This window comes from Peromyscus eremicus, chromosome 8b, assembly GCF_949786415.1.
Source record: "Peromyscus eremicus chromosome 8b, PerEre_H2_v1, whole genome shotgun sequence".
NCBI classification, from domain to species: Eukaryota; Metazoa; Chordata; class Mammalia; order Rodentia; family Cricetidae; genus Peromyscus; species Peromyscus eremicus.
The window spans coordinates 49118563-49134670 of NC_081424.1; the positions used below are offsets into that span (position 1 = coordinate 49118563).

At 41.1% G+C, this 16108-nt stretch overlaps 1 protein-coding gene across 2 annotated transcripts in view; it reads right to left on the bottom strand.

Annotated features, from left to right (window-relative positions):
• The window catches only part of Syne1 (spectrin repeat containing nuclear envelope protein 1), a 462188-nt gene that overhangs the window by 34584 nt on the left and 411496 nt on the right, over positions 1-16108 (bottom strand). For both annotated transcript variants that reach the window (XM_059272792.1, XM_059272793.1), the window contains one exon: positions 6317-6479. In XM_059272792.1, coding sequence (XP_059128775.1) covers positions 6317-6479 — 163 coding nt within the window. The remainder of the gene's footprint in view (positions 1-6316; positions 6480-16108) is intronic.

The following is a 16108-nucleotide window of genomic DNA, read 5'->3' on the forward strand; positions in this document are numbered from 1 at the left end:
AAAAAAGCAGGAAACTGGATTTTATCCAACTACAACATATGAGCTCACGTTAAATGCAGACAATGTGAATCAAAAATATCCATTATTTTCTCCCTTGGGCTTTTATATAATTTAGTTCTAGAACGTTCTCTAGAGACTCATATGTCAATGGCTTGGTCACCGGCCTGCAGCAATACTAGGAGGTAGCAGGACCTCTAGTAGGCAGAGCCTTGAAGGCAAATCCTTGTAAAGGGTATTGGGACCCCAGCTCCTTCCTACTTTCCTTTATGCATCTTGGCAGCGAAGAGGTCAACAGTTCTCCTATGACTCACTCTCTTGCTAGAGTGTACTTTGCTTCCATAGGACCACAGCAACAGAGTCATGTGACCCACAGACTGAAATCCAGGAAACCCTAGGTCAAAACAAAGCCTTTCTTCCTGGAAGTTGGCAACCTCAGGTAATTTTTCACAGTGTTGGAAAGCTAGCTAATATAGGCTTCAGGAGTTCAAGTTGCTTGAAATATTCCACTTTTAAAGTGAGGTCTGTAGGGTCCTATCCACCCCTAGGTGCCCCTCCTACTCCTGGGTATTTTTTTTCTCATTTTTCCTTAACAAATCTGCACTTTCTCTTGGGGGAAAAAATGAACTTTATAGGTGTTATTTCTCCACTTGAAGGGACTCTAGCCAGCCTGAGCTTGGCACATGGCTCTGGCAGGCCTTGCTCTTCTCCCCCATTCTCTCTGCCTTGCTAAAAACCATTAGATGACATCCCTAAAGCTAGCCACCAAGGTCTAGTCCCTTATTTGGCCACTTCCTTCTCTTGACGCTGATTACCAAGATCCAGCTATCAAAGTATTGAAGTCCACCAATCAAAGGCCCCCTTTGACTGCCCTAACTAACATGCTCAATTAAAACTAAACGTCTCATCCTAGCATGGGATTCCTCCTTTTACCTTTATGAATTGTTATTTGCCTATGGGCCATGGCTGCTTCCTCTCTACACAGAGGCAGTCTTTTGTCCCCTGGGACAAATACTCCCCCCCCCCCGACTTTGTTCCTTTCTCCCTCATCCTCTGTCTCCCGTCTTTGTCTCTTATTCCCTGCCCTCTGTCCCTCTGGGGCAAATAAATATCCTTTGCGCTGAGAACTTGGTCTTGGGGTGTCTTGTGCTGAAGTCAGTCCCTTCATCCTACTTGTCAATACTCTTGACGTATTTTTCCTTACAATAAAAAAGAAAAGCAAATCTTAAATTTGCCCAGTGTTTCCATTGCTCCTGCAATCCCACGACTGATGTGGCTGCCTCCACAATGGATCCTGTGCTGTTCCTCCTCTCACAACATTGCTCTCTAGTGTCTATGAAAAGACCATCTTGTTGTCGAGCATACTGTTTTTTTATTAACTTTTGGAGCTTCTCTAAACTAGGCATTGAGGGATAAACTACACTAAAACCTCTCTATTTTAGTAAATAGTCTCTGCAATTCCCCATTGCCCTTTCTTTCAAGAATACACCAGAAATCTGCTGACTCAAAACTTGAAATATAACAAAAACTTAACTGAATGTTTGCTTAAATATAAAGATAAAGACATTTCTGTGGATGAGATCACTAGGCAAATTCAAAGAGTTGGGGTGTATATTTAAAATCAGCCTCAACTCCCTAAACATAATCCAGACACTTAAAGCATGGCATTGTGTGCAGTTTCCCCCAAATATTCAAAAGATTTTGAAATGGCAAAGCAATCATAAGGTGTGAATGACTTTAAGATCATACATAAGTACCCTAAGATGGAATAGAATTTAGTGTTGGTTTTAACTTCAATTGGTGATATGGTCTTGAATCATTTACGGCATCTTCGAATTTAGTTCTTCAGCAAGAACAAAGAGAAATCTGGCCAAGTGTTTTCTAAAGTCACCTCAAGTCTGTATAAACTGTGGCTCCCCCGAAGTGAGACTGGAAGAATTAAGAACGTTGGCTAGAGAAATTCCACACAGGGAGAGAGAAGAAAATGCACTTCTTAACAATTTAATTTCTGCCATGAAATGTCTGTCAGAATTTTCTCCTTTAGAGACATGTGACTTTATAGTGGATCCTTTAAAACATGAATCCCAAGTGATCCAATCATCACAGAATCATTTCCAAACATTTCCCACCAAAACATAAACCATGGCAAAACTAAAATGATTAAAATAAAAGGCGCTGGGGCCAGAGAGATAGCCTGCTGAGCAAGCCTGACTACCTGAGTATGATGGTGGGAACATGTGCAAAGGAAGACAGAACCAACTCCACAGAGTCATCTTCTATGGATGACTCTACATACACACACACACATACACACACACACACACACACACACACACACACACACACACACACACAGTTGCACATGTGCATACATACCCCAGTATACACATGCAGCAATAATAATGTTTTAGTTAAAAATTAAAAGGTGCTTTGTGCTGGGAATTGTGCTCAGAACTTTTCTCATTAACTTTAGAATCAAACCCTTGTGGTGTGAATTTTAATATTCAGTGCTCTATAAATAAGGACTATGAGAATGAAAATGGCTGATTACACTGTCACCTGTCACACAGTTTTAAAACTGTAATTTTAAATTTAATTGAGAAGATACATATCTATTACAACCAAGTAAGAAAGCACTAAAAGGCTCTCTCAGGCCCCAGCTCTCCCAGAGGCAACCATCTCCTTCCCATGTAGCTCTCTCCTGATGTGTACTTGGCTATATCATGTGTATACGGCCATCTCTCCCCTTTCCACTTTCGATACAGACAGTTCTGCAGTAGGGAAGGACTGAGCCTCACGGTCACCAGGCTCATAGCACAGCTCACAGCAAAGGCAACCATCATTGCTTTTGTGATTAGGCTTACTCAGTAGTTTTCACATTTGAGCAACAAAGTATGCTATGGCTGCACTTCATTTTTTTTCCCCCCATGTGTTCTGGTTTTCCTGGAGTTAACAATCCTCTCTCCCTCGAATGTATGATACTTGTTTATAATAAGCGCTAATTTAACTTCTTTGGGGGGAACCCAGTTCCACTGTCTTCCTCCTTGGCAATTGCCCCGCGAGGCCTCTGAGACCCAGCTCTATCCTAAACAGTGCTCATCGGGCTGCAGGACTATAGCCGATCTACACCCTCACCTGAGATTTACCTTTAAAAATTATTTATTATTTATGTTGAACATGTACGACCATTGTGCTGACTTAGGGTGTTATCTCAGTGCATATCAGGTATGCCTTGATCAAAGCCCATTTCCCAAGCCCCAGTAATCACTATTTAATAGTCTAGATTACTTTTTTTTTTTTTTTTTTTTGAGACAGGGTTTCTTTGTGTAGTTTTGGTGCCTGTCCTGGATCTCAGACTGTAGACCAGGCTGGCCTGGAACTCACAGAGATCCGCCTGCCTCTGCCTCCCGAGTGCTGGGATTAAAGGCATGCACCACCACCGCCTAGTGGTAGATTACTTTTATTTTTAAGCCACACATGTGAGAGCATTATCTTCCTTAATACTAAGTTCTTCAGTTCTATTCATTCCCCTGAAAATGACAAGGTTTCATTTATTTGTTTAATTTTGAGACAGGGTCTTATTGTGTAGCCCTGGCTGACCCAGAACTCACTATGTAGACCAGGTTGGCCTAGAACTCACAGAAAACCACTTGATTCTGCCTCCTGTGTATTAAAGGCATGTGCCATCACGTCTGGCCCTAGATTTCATTTTATTATAGCTCAGGAACGTTGCAATTCTTCCTCCTCCACGATGTTATTTTTTCTATCTCCTTACTTATTAGTGTAGGCAGCCTTCCTCTCATTAACGCCCTAGAAATGGATGGATCAGAGGCAAATTTGGGTGTATGTAGTGAGAGGGTCTACAACTGCATAGCATAAACGATTTTCTCAGCCTCTAGACTGCAGTGGGCTGTTGTTTCCTGGCCCCAGAGCATGCTGGGAGACGGCAGATGCTTTAAGTCTGAGGCCTCATCCATATTTTGTTTATCTGTTTATTATGACAATGTCTAATGTGAAAAGTCTGGGAGGATTTTTAGTGTTTCTAATTTTCCTAGGCATTTATTTCAGATCTTTATGATGTGGAAGTGTGTGATTTCCACTTGGGATTTTTTTTTGTATTAATACTTTAAATAATTAATAATTTCCTCCTGCATTGAAAAAGACTTTTGGTGACTATTATCAAATAATTGCATTGGATTTTGAGATTTAGACATTAACTCTTTAATTTTATTGTCTTTATTGCCTATTTTTAATACTTTTATTTATGTTGTAGGAGAGGATCAATTCTGAATGTTCCTTTTGGGGAAAAAAAGCAGTATCTATTGTTTTTAATGTAAAACTTCTCATTTCTGTGAGTTTTTTAAAAAATCTTACATACATACATACATAATATTTTATGCTGTTTCTTCTCTTCCTTTTTCATTTTATTTACCCTATTAACTATGGTCTTTCCCTTCATGGAAGAGGCTTTCTTAAATGCTGGAGACTCTTGTCTACCTGCATGTAGTTAAAAATAGGTCAACAACACTGGTCATTAGCCTTCATTTCTCACCCCTGATACATACCTTACCATATTCTCCATGAGAATTTGGGTAGGGGGGCACTGGAAGCCAGCCAAGACCCTCCCAATACAATCATCAAAATCTCAAACATCACTCACAGAGGACACTAATCTTATAAAAGTTAAAAATGTCTCAGCAAAAATGTTTTTAAAGCAATGATAACTTTAGTATAAAACCCAACACCCAAAAGTCAGTTCATACATGTGTGAAACTGTCAAGGAACAAAAAATAATAAATAATAAATCCGGTATCTAGGACTATACTTTAGCACCTATTCTAACTAGTGTATAGTGTTTGTAAAAAATTAAATATGTTAATCCAATGCAGAGTTGTAGAGCCCAGTCCTAACCAACACATCCACAAAACAACTCCCACACCCAAGGCTCAGGAATCATTTCAAAAGAGAGGGTGGAAAGTTGTAAGAGCCAGAGGATCAGGGAGTTTGCTGTGAGGTTGTGTCTCCTAGCAATGTAAGAAGCTACCCCCACATTCTCACCAACATGACTGATGAAACATGAGCCAAACACAGAGAACAATAACAGGTATGTTCAGGTGAACTGGAAAGAGCTCGAGGTTTAACCCCTACACGAAGAACTACAGGCAAGTAAGGAATATTGAGGGTGGGAGAAATAGTCCTCTTCAGGGAAGAGTAGACCAATTGGTTATCCAATACCAAATGGCTAGCCCTTAAAACATGTGTGAGTGCATGTGTGTGTGTGTGTGTGTGTGTGTGTGTGTATGTAACATTATAGAGATGATATTTAGAAATATATATGTATATACATATATGCATGTAACAACAATTAATGAAAAAAGAGGTCAAGAATTTGAAAGAGAGCAAGGGGGTATGTAGGAAGGTTTGGAGAAAGGAAAGAGGAGAGGGAAATGATGTAATTATCATTTCAAAAGTAAATAATTTAATAAACACGTAGGCTTAGAGTAGTTTCCAGCCTATAGCCGAACATCAGTAAGGATTATCAGCCGTCATTCCTTCCTTCCCCCCAAAATAAATGTGTTAATTATCTTGTAGGATTTGAAAAGAATTTTCTCTTTTGTATTTTTAAGCCAAACAACTTGTCCACCGTGGTGTAATTGCTAACAGAAGAAAGCAAAGCCTGGGTAGAATTCTCAAAGGCAATGAAGACATAGGGTAACACGTTCATGGCTGGCAGCTGGAGTCCAGTACAGTTAGTAAGAATAAAAAAGGGGAGGACGTGGAAACAAAGTTCCCTCTGCTTGTGTGTTCAGGGACATCCTCCTTTGCTTTTCTGGGTTACATATTTTATGTCAGGGAGACATGCTGCCCTTCCTGTATACATGAAGGTGGCATTACTACCTGAAGATCACACAGTCCTTCTCACGGGACAGAATTATTTGAGTCCTGAAAACCCTCAATCTGCACTGTAGTCTTTCTCTAAACACCCTACAGTAAGTGCAGGGCTTCTTTCTAAGTCTTCAGTGGCGGGCTCACAGACAAGGAAACCATTAGGGGATGGTTTGGATTCCCCTGCAGTGTATTAGATTGCTTCCCCCTGGAGTACCAACGACACTAACGCCAGGACAGCACACGCATCTTTTCAGTCAATTCTACAATGACACAGAACCCATCTGTCCCCACCACTCTCCTACACAAAGCTCCCCCTTCATTGCCAGTCCTGCCTAACTTCCCCCCCGATCTTTTACCCCAAGGCAACATCTTGCACCTACCCCACTATCCTGGCCAAGAGGACATGTGCTCTATGGCTTAGCAATCCTACCTGCTGCTCACTCAGCTTCCTCTGGATTTCTTCCGAGTTACAGGAGTCGTAGACTATGGGCTTGGCCAGTTCTGACTCGATGTGGGCCAGCCAGGTCCTTAGACTGCCCATGTTCTTATCCAGCTGCTGCACGGCCACCAGGGTCTCCTTTAGCTTCTTCACCCTGTGGGCAGAGAAGTGAAAACTGAGATGGTAAAAGGCCCTGTTCATGCTGTCTTCATGTGCAGAGGTGAATGATGGGCCTAGAGCCAAATTGTCCTGCAGGGTCCATCTGGGCTCAGTTCCTTCTGGGCAGTGTGACTCTGCTGGATGTCTTGTTTCCTCATTTTATAAAAAGGAATTTTATAGACTATACAAGGATCTAAAAAGTTTAAATAAGTGGGCTAATGTAGAGTGCTCAGAGAAGGAGAACATTCAGCAAATATTTATGACTACTAGACTCAATACAGCCATAATAATGTAAATGTGACAGCTGCCCCATGGCCTTCACACAAGTCATTCCCATGAATAACACAACTTATACTTTCAGGAAGAGGAATAACCTGGGAGAAACAGGATTGCAGGGCTCTTGAGGGCCCTTACAAAAATGTACAGAATGCCGTCTTCAGGTCTAGGAGTGAGGAATGAGATTGTACCATTGATTAAATTGGTCGGCATAGAGTGGAAGCTTCGAATGAGTATTGATTGAGAAAAAAGGATTTTTTTTTAAAGTTTCTTAAAGGAGAACTAAAGAAAAAATAGTCAGAAATGAAGGAGGGGACTAGGGAGATGTCTCAGTTAGTAAAGTGACCTGAGTTTTGATCCTTAGCACCACAGGAAAATCCAGGTGAGGTAACCTGGGCCTGTAAATCTCAGTGTTGCAAAGACTGAGTCAGGAGGACCCCTGAGGCATGTCAGCCAGTCAGCCTAGCTAAAGAGGCGGGCTCCAGGTTGAGGGAGAGGCACTATCTTGAAAAGGTAGAAGGTAACTGAGGAAAACAGCTGATGTCAGTCTCTGGGGACACACACACACACACACACACACACACACACACACACACACACACGGATTTTTTTAAAAGAAGGTGGAAGACCTGGAACGTATAATTAGACCAAAGAAAGGCTGCTCGAGGAGGGGTGTCAGTCAGTTTGAACAGGTGCTTGTACCAGGTTTGTCTGGAATCATTTCAGACTCCCACGCTCCAGTCCTAAGGACTCTGAACCTCCAGGGATAAGGCTATAGAAAAGCAGTTTAAATAATGCGGTTCTGACACACGCTGGCATTTGGGAACCACTGCTGTGTTACACAGCCCTGTAAACAGTACGAGGAAGACTGAAGGGAGGATCTCCTGATTGACAGTCACAAGGGCTCTGCAGGCTCTGAGTGAGCGCTTCATTCAGGGGTCGGATATATAAAACAGGAACATTTAAGCTACTTAGGATGCTTTTGATAAGGAGATGTAAATAATCGTTACTGTGTTCACCATACTCATGTAAATGCCTGAAGAGGGTGGAAGACTTTAGATCCCCCGGAGCTGGAGTTATAGGCAGTTTTGAGCCTCTGATGTGTGTGGGTTCTAAGAATCAAACCCAGGTCCTCTAGAATAGCAGCAAGTGCTCTTAACCACTGAGCCCTCTTTCCCTTTCTCCCTCTCTCCCTCTCTCTCTCTCTCTCTCTCAATGCATTACATCCTGACCACAGTTTCCCCTGCTTCCACTCTTCCCATTCCCCCTACTCCCCCACATGGATGCCTCCTCCATTTTCCTTCAGAAAAGAGCAGGCCTCCCAGGGATATAAACAGAACATAGGATAAAATGCTACAAGACAAGGCATAGACCATCAAATTAAGGCTGGACAATGCAACCCAGTAGGAGGAAAAGGGTCCCAAGAGTAGGCAAAAGAGTCAGAGACACCCTGCCCCGACTCCCACTTTTAGGTGTCCTGAAAGAACACCAAGCTATACAACCATAACATATTTGCTGAGGATCTAGCTCAGATTCATACAGGCTCAGTGACTGCCACAAGGACACTTGCTCAACTATGTTCATAGCAGCTTTATTCATAATACCTAGAAACTGGAAACAGCCTAGATGTCCCTCAATCAAAGAACTGATAAAGAAAATGTGGTACATTTACACAAAGAAGTATTAACTTGGTTGTTTAAAAAAAATGACATCATGAAATTTGCAGACAAGTGGATGGAACTAGCAAATATCATCCTGAATGAGGTAGTCCAGACCCAGAAAGACAAACATGGTATGTACTCACTCATAAGTGGATATTAGCTGTTAAGTAAACAATAATCATGCTACAATCCACAGACCCTGGTGCCACATCTTTTTAGTCCTGTAATTAATTACTTGAAAAAAGTAGGCAATAAAGGTGAGGACACAAGCCATGGACCTTCTAGAAGGATCTATGTTTTTTTTTTTTAAGTACATAATGAACATAGTTCATCATGGGGAATAACCTTATCACGTACTTAGAGGTAGAGGAAGAAGCCAATACAGAGGAAAAGGAGGAGAAATGTACAGATACATATAAACCACAAAACAAGGGCATAGAAGAGACATCTCAAGGGCACAGCTGTGGGGACAGCTGAAGCAGTTCTGAAAACAACTTTCTCCAGGTGGGCAGAGTGTGAGCAGGAGGTTGGGATGGGAAGAGATTGTGCCTCAACTTCATTTTTATCACATGACTGGAGTCCCTGCTAAGAGTCTGGTCAGACGGAATGTCCATAGACTACAGAGTGGGCTGGTGGTCACAAGGAGTACACAACCTAGGTTTTTTTGTTTTTTGTTTTTTTTTGTCATAGCTCTTCTTTAAAGCTCAGTTCTCGGTGTAGACCATCTCCTCCTGGATCAGGACGTATGGGGACTTTACAGGAACTGCTCTTTGTGTACATAATCAGATAAGCAGATAAAGAAAATGTTTCCATGTCAAAGTGGCCTCACTGAAAAGGTATCTTCCTGAGAAAGAATGTCAAGAGCTACATGATGTCTAAGACTGCGCAGATGTTAGAAATATAAAAGCAGATCATCAATAGAATGTTCTCTGTGATTCAGAACTTACCCTCAGATGCGCCATCTCCATGACGCCATCATGCTAAATAAGTCGTTCTCTAGATAGAGTACAGAATCACCCCCAAGGTGCTCTCAGCTTCAGCTACAGCTCTCAGCTCCTTCCACACCCACCTCGGGTGACTTTCTACCTTTCTCAGACCCAAAGAAGTCATTGTCCTAGAGACTTCTTTCACCATCAAAGTACTTTTAGCATATCAATTTACTTTTAGTTTTTTAAAAATTGATGGCAGCTATCACTTCTACCATCACAGTTATAATAAATCAGAACGCCTCTCCCAAATGAAACTAATCCTGATGGTACAGTTACATTTCTTGGGACTGTCCTCAAAACACCATCACACAAGTGTTTATTTGAAGGATTTCTAGCCTCCTCTCACATTCCTTAGCTGCCTTGGTTCTTTATCTAGGGCTGGAGTTCCATGAGATTTTCCTTTTCCATTCTAGCATGTCTATTGGCCTCATTCTTGTCTAGGTCTTGTTTAGGGAAGAGCCCCCCACCCTAATTGGTCATTCAATATTAAATGGTAAGCCTTGACACCATATAGATACATGTAACAGTACATGGATTGAACAGGTTGTATTTATACGTTTAGGAATGTGTGTGTGTGTATTGAACAGGCTGTATTTATATGTTTAGGAATGTGTGTGTGTGTGTGTGTGTGTGTGTGTGTGTGTGTGTGTGTGTTGTGAGCATGAATTTGAGAGAGAGTAAGGGAAACACATGAGAGGATTGGATGGAAGAAAGGGAAGGGGAAATAACATAATTGTATTTTAATTTTATAAAGCAAAATGAACACTAATTTTCAAAAAGAGATGGTCAGCTATACATGCTAGCTAGTATGTGCAAATGATAATTACAAGTGTTTGCTTGTAATATCTATATGTAATAATGCTGTAGGTTCTAAAAGCACTCTCAGGTGAGATATCTTAGAACATTTTTTTGGAAAAAAAAGTGTACTTAAGAAAATGTATGGCCGGGCAGTGGTGGCGCACGCCTTTAATCCCAGCACTCGGGAGGCAGAGCCGGGCGGATCTCTGTGAGTTCGAGGCCAGCCTGAACTACCAAGTGAGTTCCAGGAAAGGCGCAAAGCTACACAGAGAAACCCTGTCTCGAAAAACCAAAAAAAAAAAAAAAAAAAAAGAAAAGAAAATGTATGTTCATATTGCCAATCCACTTTTTTGATAAAGGGTAAAAACATGGTGCTTTTTTTTTTTTTAATCACGACTCATAATTTTACTCAAGATAAGAATTCCTTAATTAGCTTTAGAAGCAGTAGTCAAACTTGATGCTCTTGGGCATTTCATAGTACTGCCTTTGAATATTTCTAAGCACTTTCAAAAATCATCCATCCATGTGTCTGTCATTCATAAGACAAAATTCACGTGGGTAGTGAATGAATGACAACTTCAGAATAGAATGGCTGTGCAGGTCTCAGGGAATGCATCCTGTGAGTGACCACAGCCTGAACACAGAATTGAACTTAATGCCTTTGACTACCAGTGGTCCCACTGGTACAGGACTGAAGAAAATCTGTCCTGAAGGTAGACCTGGAGGAATGGCTTCCCTCCCCTCTCATGTGACCAGCTTTCCATGTCCGGGTTTGGCAGGGTTAGGTGCTAATTGTGTTTTGGGGTGGAATTTTATCACTACTTCACAATGTCGTTAGAATCCCCTGAAGGCTGTACTATCTGCTTTCTCCACATCCTTCTTTTACTGACTGGCACCATCTGTGTCTAAGTTGGCCTTCTTCGCCATAGCAGTTCTTCAGAAAGCTAGAACTATCAATATCTACATTTGGATTCCTCCCACTACCACACTTAGCTCAGTGTTTTATACACAATTGAATATTATTTTTAAATGCCTGAGCACTAATAACTAGTATTCTAAGTAAAAGACTTTCAACTAACATTTCTACCTTCAAAACCTTTTTGACAATGAATGTTTCCATTATCAAATGATCTAAAATTAGTTGATTCTTTTTACTCAAAGATCACAAATATGATCAAATATCCAAAGCACAAAAGGATGTGAGTAAATAATATTCTATCGGGCCAGCAAAATTAGTAAAAGGACTGGGATCCTGTAAAATATTGAATGAGGTCCAAGGCAGTGCGGTTAGTGTGTCAAGGGCATCGTGACACGGAAATGCTTGTTCATATAGTCCATTAGGGACAACTTCCTCTTTCAAACTAATATAAATTTAGTAAAGTCAATGGGTGAACACTTAAGTGGTTCTCCTTCAGAATTTTCAAAAAAGTGTATTTCCTTACAAATTACATAATACGTTATATGTACATTGCGGGGAGTAGGTGTGAGCATGGAGGAAGTGGACTTTAAAGCCTCATTTATTTGTAATAGCTTATTAAATTTGATATTTTCAGGGGCCATTCCTGCACAGAAGAAATGTCTCATTTTTTCTGCATTTTTTCTTTGAAAGAAATCTTTAAAGTGTCAGAATCTTCATTTATTTACTTATTGTAAGAAAGCAAGAAACTTGGGCACCTTTTTTTTTGATAGCATTCAGGGTTTTAGTTCAACATAGATGCCTGCATATGATGTACATGTGCAGGGTTTAACAAGCATGATTAATTTGTAAGTCCTTTCAGTTTATGTGTGTTCTTTCAGTCCAAAGCATACCTCAGGCTCTTGACATTCTTGAAAAGCACCATACTACTGAATCTGATTGCTGACCACATTAACACTACCACACAAATGAACATATGAATATGTGTAATTACATATATACTTATATATTTAATGTATAATATACATACTTTTCTTCAAATAATTAGTATATCCACAACTCAAAACAAAATAGAATTCAGATTCTGAATATAATAGAACCAAAATTTCTATTAGTAAATCCCACCCACCTATGAGAATTAATTCAAGGGTGAGACAATAATAAAAGAAAAACATTTAAAAAACTTAAATAAAGATCCCTATCACATGGAAGAACTCTAAATCCTAACCACTAGACCACCAAAGGTGTTATTGTTATTCTAAATAATTTTTATACTCAATATTTACACTAAACAATAATTACTATTTTTAGATCTAAATTATAGTATCTGTATATTTTATAAGACTGTATGTGTGAACAGCCTAAAGTAACCAACCAAGACAAATAGAAACAATTTTTCTCTCATAGGAAAGTTCTCCTACACATCCCTGAAACACGCTTTATTTAATGTAGAGAAAGCTCTTGGCTGCAAAGCTGTGAACCCTTTAGCTAGCAGAGAGTGGCCTTGCTGAATCATTATCTCAATCATGTTCCTGTCTGGGCCTCTCTGCTGGAGCCATGATGCTTGCGTGAAACATATGGTCCAAACACAACTAAAATACCGAGCTGATCAACCTCCAGCACATGCCCAGTAGAGAAATGAGAAAATGAACCAACAAAGAACTCTTCAACGTCCATGGCCTACAGTCTCCTAGTGCTACTCATTAACATCGGCATGAAACATTCCGCATTAAAGAGCCTAGTGTCTATCCCATGAGCCCCACGTAACTCTAAAGCTATGCCCAATAGAAGACACTCAAGAAGATGCCTGCCTGGTGACATCGCAGTCACATTCTGGGAGCTCTGCGTCCACACTGCCGTCCTCTGCCATCCTCAGGGCACGCAAGTCCTCTGCCACCACCATGAAGCTTCCACTTGCAAAAGCCAGGCTCTGCAGAGCAGAAGGCTCAGTCCTTCCTGGGTAGAGAGAGAGTTTCTCCCCTTGTCTATGCTAGAAGTATGAAAATGCTCTTGGTAGACAAATGGTTGCCTGTCTGTTAACATGACACTGGGCAGTCACAAGTGGTCATGTTTCTAAATAAAACCCACATTCATGAGCATGTGCCAGGCTTGATCTCCTGGAATGTAGGCCACGAGGGTAAGAAGGGAGAAGAAGCTCAGTGTAATCTGCCAGGAGGAGCAGGTTACAGGTCTAAAGAAAGGGTGGCAGAAACCGTGACGACTGCAGACACTCCACTGTTCCATGAGGATGGTCACCTTTTCCTGTGGATTCCTAGCTATGACTGTGTGCAAAGCTACGGGAAAAGAGGAACTAGCTGTGTGCAAAACTACGAGCAAAACCTTCTCAGGAGCTGCAGATTGCAGCAGCAAATGGAAGCAGATTCCCCCTGTCTTCGGACCCCTCTGCCAGCTCAGTGGTACAGTAGCGGGTCTAAGGGGTTGCTGGGGAAGGGAGGCAGGAGACTGTGTGGGAAATCGTTTGATAGCCGCTTTCTAATAGACTATTTGATCATGGAAAATAATAAGGAAATACTCATCTCCACTTCATATATACAAAACCTTTGTCCATTTAAAAAATAATGATACAAGGTGATCAAAAATAACACTATTTTAAGATAATTTTTTTTAAAAAAAAAATTCCTTTGATAGAATTTCAGGAAACTTTATTTCATGAATTTGGGGAATTTTCAAAATTTTTGCACAAAGCATATAAGAAAAATATGAAAAATGTACAAAGCATGGGCTGGTAATGTAGCTTAGTTGGTAAAGTGCTTTCCTAGCATGCATGAAACCTTGAGTTTGGTTCTCAGCACGGTGAAAGTAGGGCATGGTGGTCCCTGACTGTAATCTCGGCACCACGAGGAAGGTGGAGGCAGGAGGATCAGAAGTTCAAGATCATTCTTGACTTCCTGTGGAGTTCAAGGCCAGCCTGGGCTAAATGAGTCCTTGTCTCAGAAAATAAAGGTTCCTGGGGGTGGGGGGGCCGGGGGTGGGGCGCAGTGAGATTACTTAGCAGGTAAAGGTAGCTACCAAGCCTTTGATGATCTGAATTCCATTCCTGGAAGAAGAGAACTCCTCACACTAGCAATTTGTTCTCTAAATTCCACACATACATTGTAGCATTCCCCTGCCTCCACTCTGTGTAGAATATATAAATAAAAATATAATTAAAAAAAAAAAACTCCAAAAGTATGTGCCAGGTTCTGTTCTGTTTCGTGAATCAACAGTTTTGCTGGGAAGGGGGAGAGTCATGCATGAGACTGAATAACAGAACTGAATAATACTGCTGGCAACTTACAGCTAAAGACAGGTGTGGAGGAAGTTCACCAAGCCCGAACACAGTAAACAAGGAAAGAGAAAGCAAATGTGATAGCCAAGTGTCTTCTGGGAGAAGCCGAAAGGCAGACTAAATCCAGCGTGGCCTTAGACTCCAGAGCAAGTTGACGACCAGCCTATGATCTGCTCTAATTCTAAAGGTGGTGCCTAGAAATGGTCACTGTATCTATTCCAAAGCTTCCCACAGGAATGCATCTGCATCGTGAGATTCTAAAAAACGGTCATCGATAAACTTCTTAGCAAAGCACCTATTTCTCATCAACACACAGCTGACTCAAGTTTGTTTTTCCGAAGAACAATATCTAGAAAATTCTCACCTGAAAAATCACCCAGACATTCTGTAAATGAAGACGACTTTGACGAGAAAGTATCATCTTCCAAGTATTGTTAGCTAACAGCTGAGCAGAAACTAAGCCAGCTGCCCACAGCTGCACTGTGTTTAAAGCCCATTTGAAGTATTTTTGGCATATAGTGCATCTTCCCTTTCCATATTATTGCTGAGATTCAGGAAGGAAATTTAACCAGTGTAACGGAGTTATATGGACAAGCACATCGGTCCATGAATCAGAATCTGACACACACAAAAATCCCCAGGGTGCTACCCCAGTGGGAGGTCCCTCTAAGAAGGGAATTTATAGTACATGAGGTTTCAATTTCTGCTTCGGAAATAAGATTTTATTATGATCTTCATGGCTGAGATGAGAGACTAAACATCACATTGGGATTCAGAACTGTTGTGCATTTCAGCTGTAGGGTGATTTCAGTTGAGAGATACATTATTTCCTTCCCTATATGTCCCTGAGCAGGGAGCTTACTGTTTTTGTTCAGTTTCTTTTCATGTCTGCACTACCAACATATACTGTAAGGAGAAGGCCCTCTCTGGGGGCATTCATTCTCAGAGCCTACCAGTCTTTGTGACACTCAAATTACTTTACAGACAAAGGGCCTTGCACATGTTACTCAAGCCTTCTCCCACTGAGCTACACCCCAGCACCAGGCTTTTGATAAGCAATGATTCAATGGACAACACTGTCTCTAAGCATCGACATCCCAACATGAAGGAAGGTATACCTAAAATGAAGCCTCTCCATCCCGAGTTCTTCTTTTAATATAAAATAACCTCTGTGCATCTTTAAGTCACACTAGTGTTTGAACGGATGGCAAAGGCCCTCAGATGTTTTTCCTTTGATTCTTTTTATTCATACTGGCTCTCTACAAAATAAACGGAATAGAATCTGCCTCTCCAAACATGAGACACCCGTCATTATGGTCGATATTATGGCTAAGCAGAAAATTACAAGAATGAAGTAGTTTATTTTTATGAATATAAGCAGAATGATGAACATCAGCCTCACTCCCACACTCCACTAACTAAACCCATAACAGAGACGTGGTAGCTCTTTGTGTTTCCTACTACAGGGAAGAACACCTACAAATATTGATGGAGTGGCTTTTCCTTCTTCTCCACAGGTGGTGGAATACCCAGGAAGCCCCTAAATGAAGAACCTTCTCTTGTTCGGATACCACTCTCTTCCTCTCCTTAAATTCATTCGAAGTTAATGAAGGTGCCATTTATAGGAACAGCAGGAGCACGGTGTCACCCCAGGCAATATAGTAATTCAGAAAGGAGTTAGGTATTGCAGTCCCT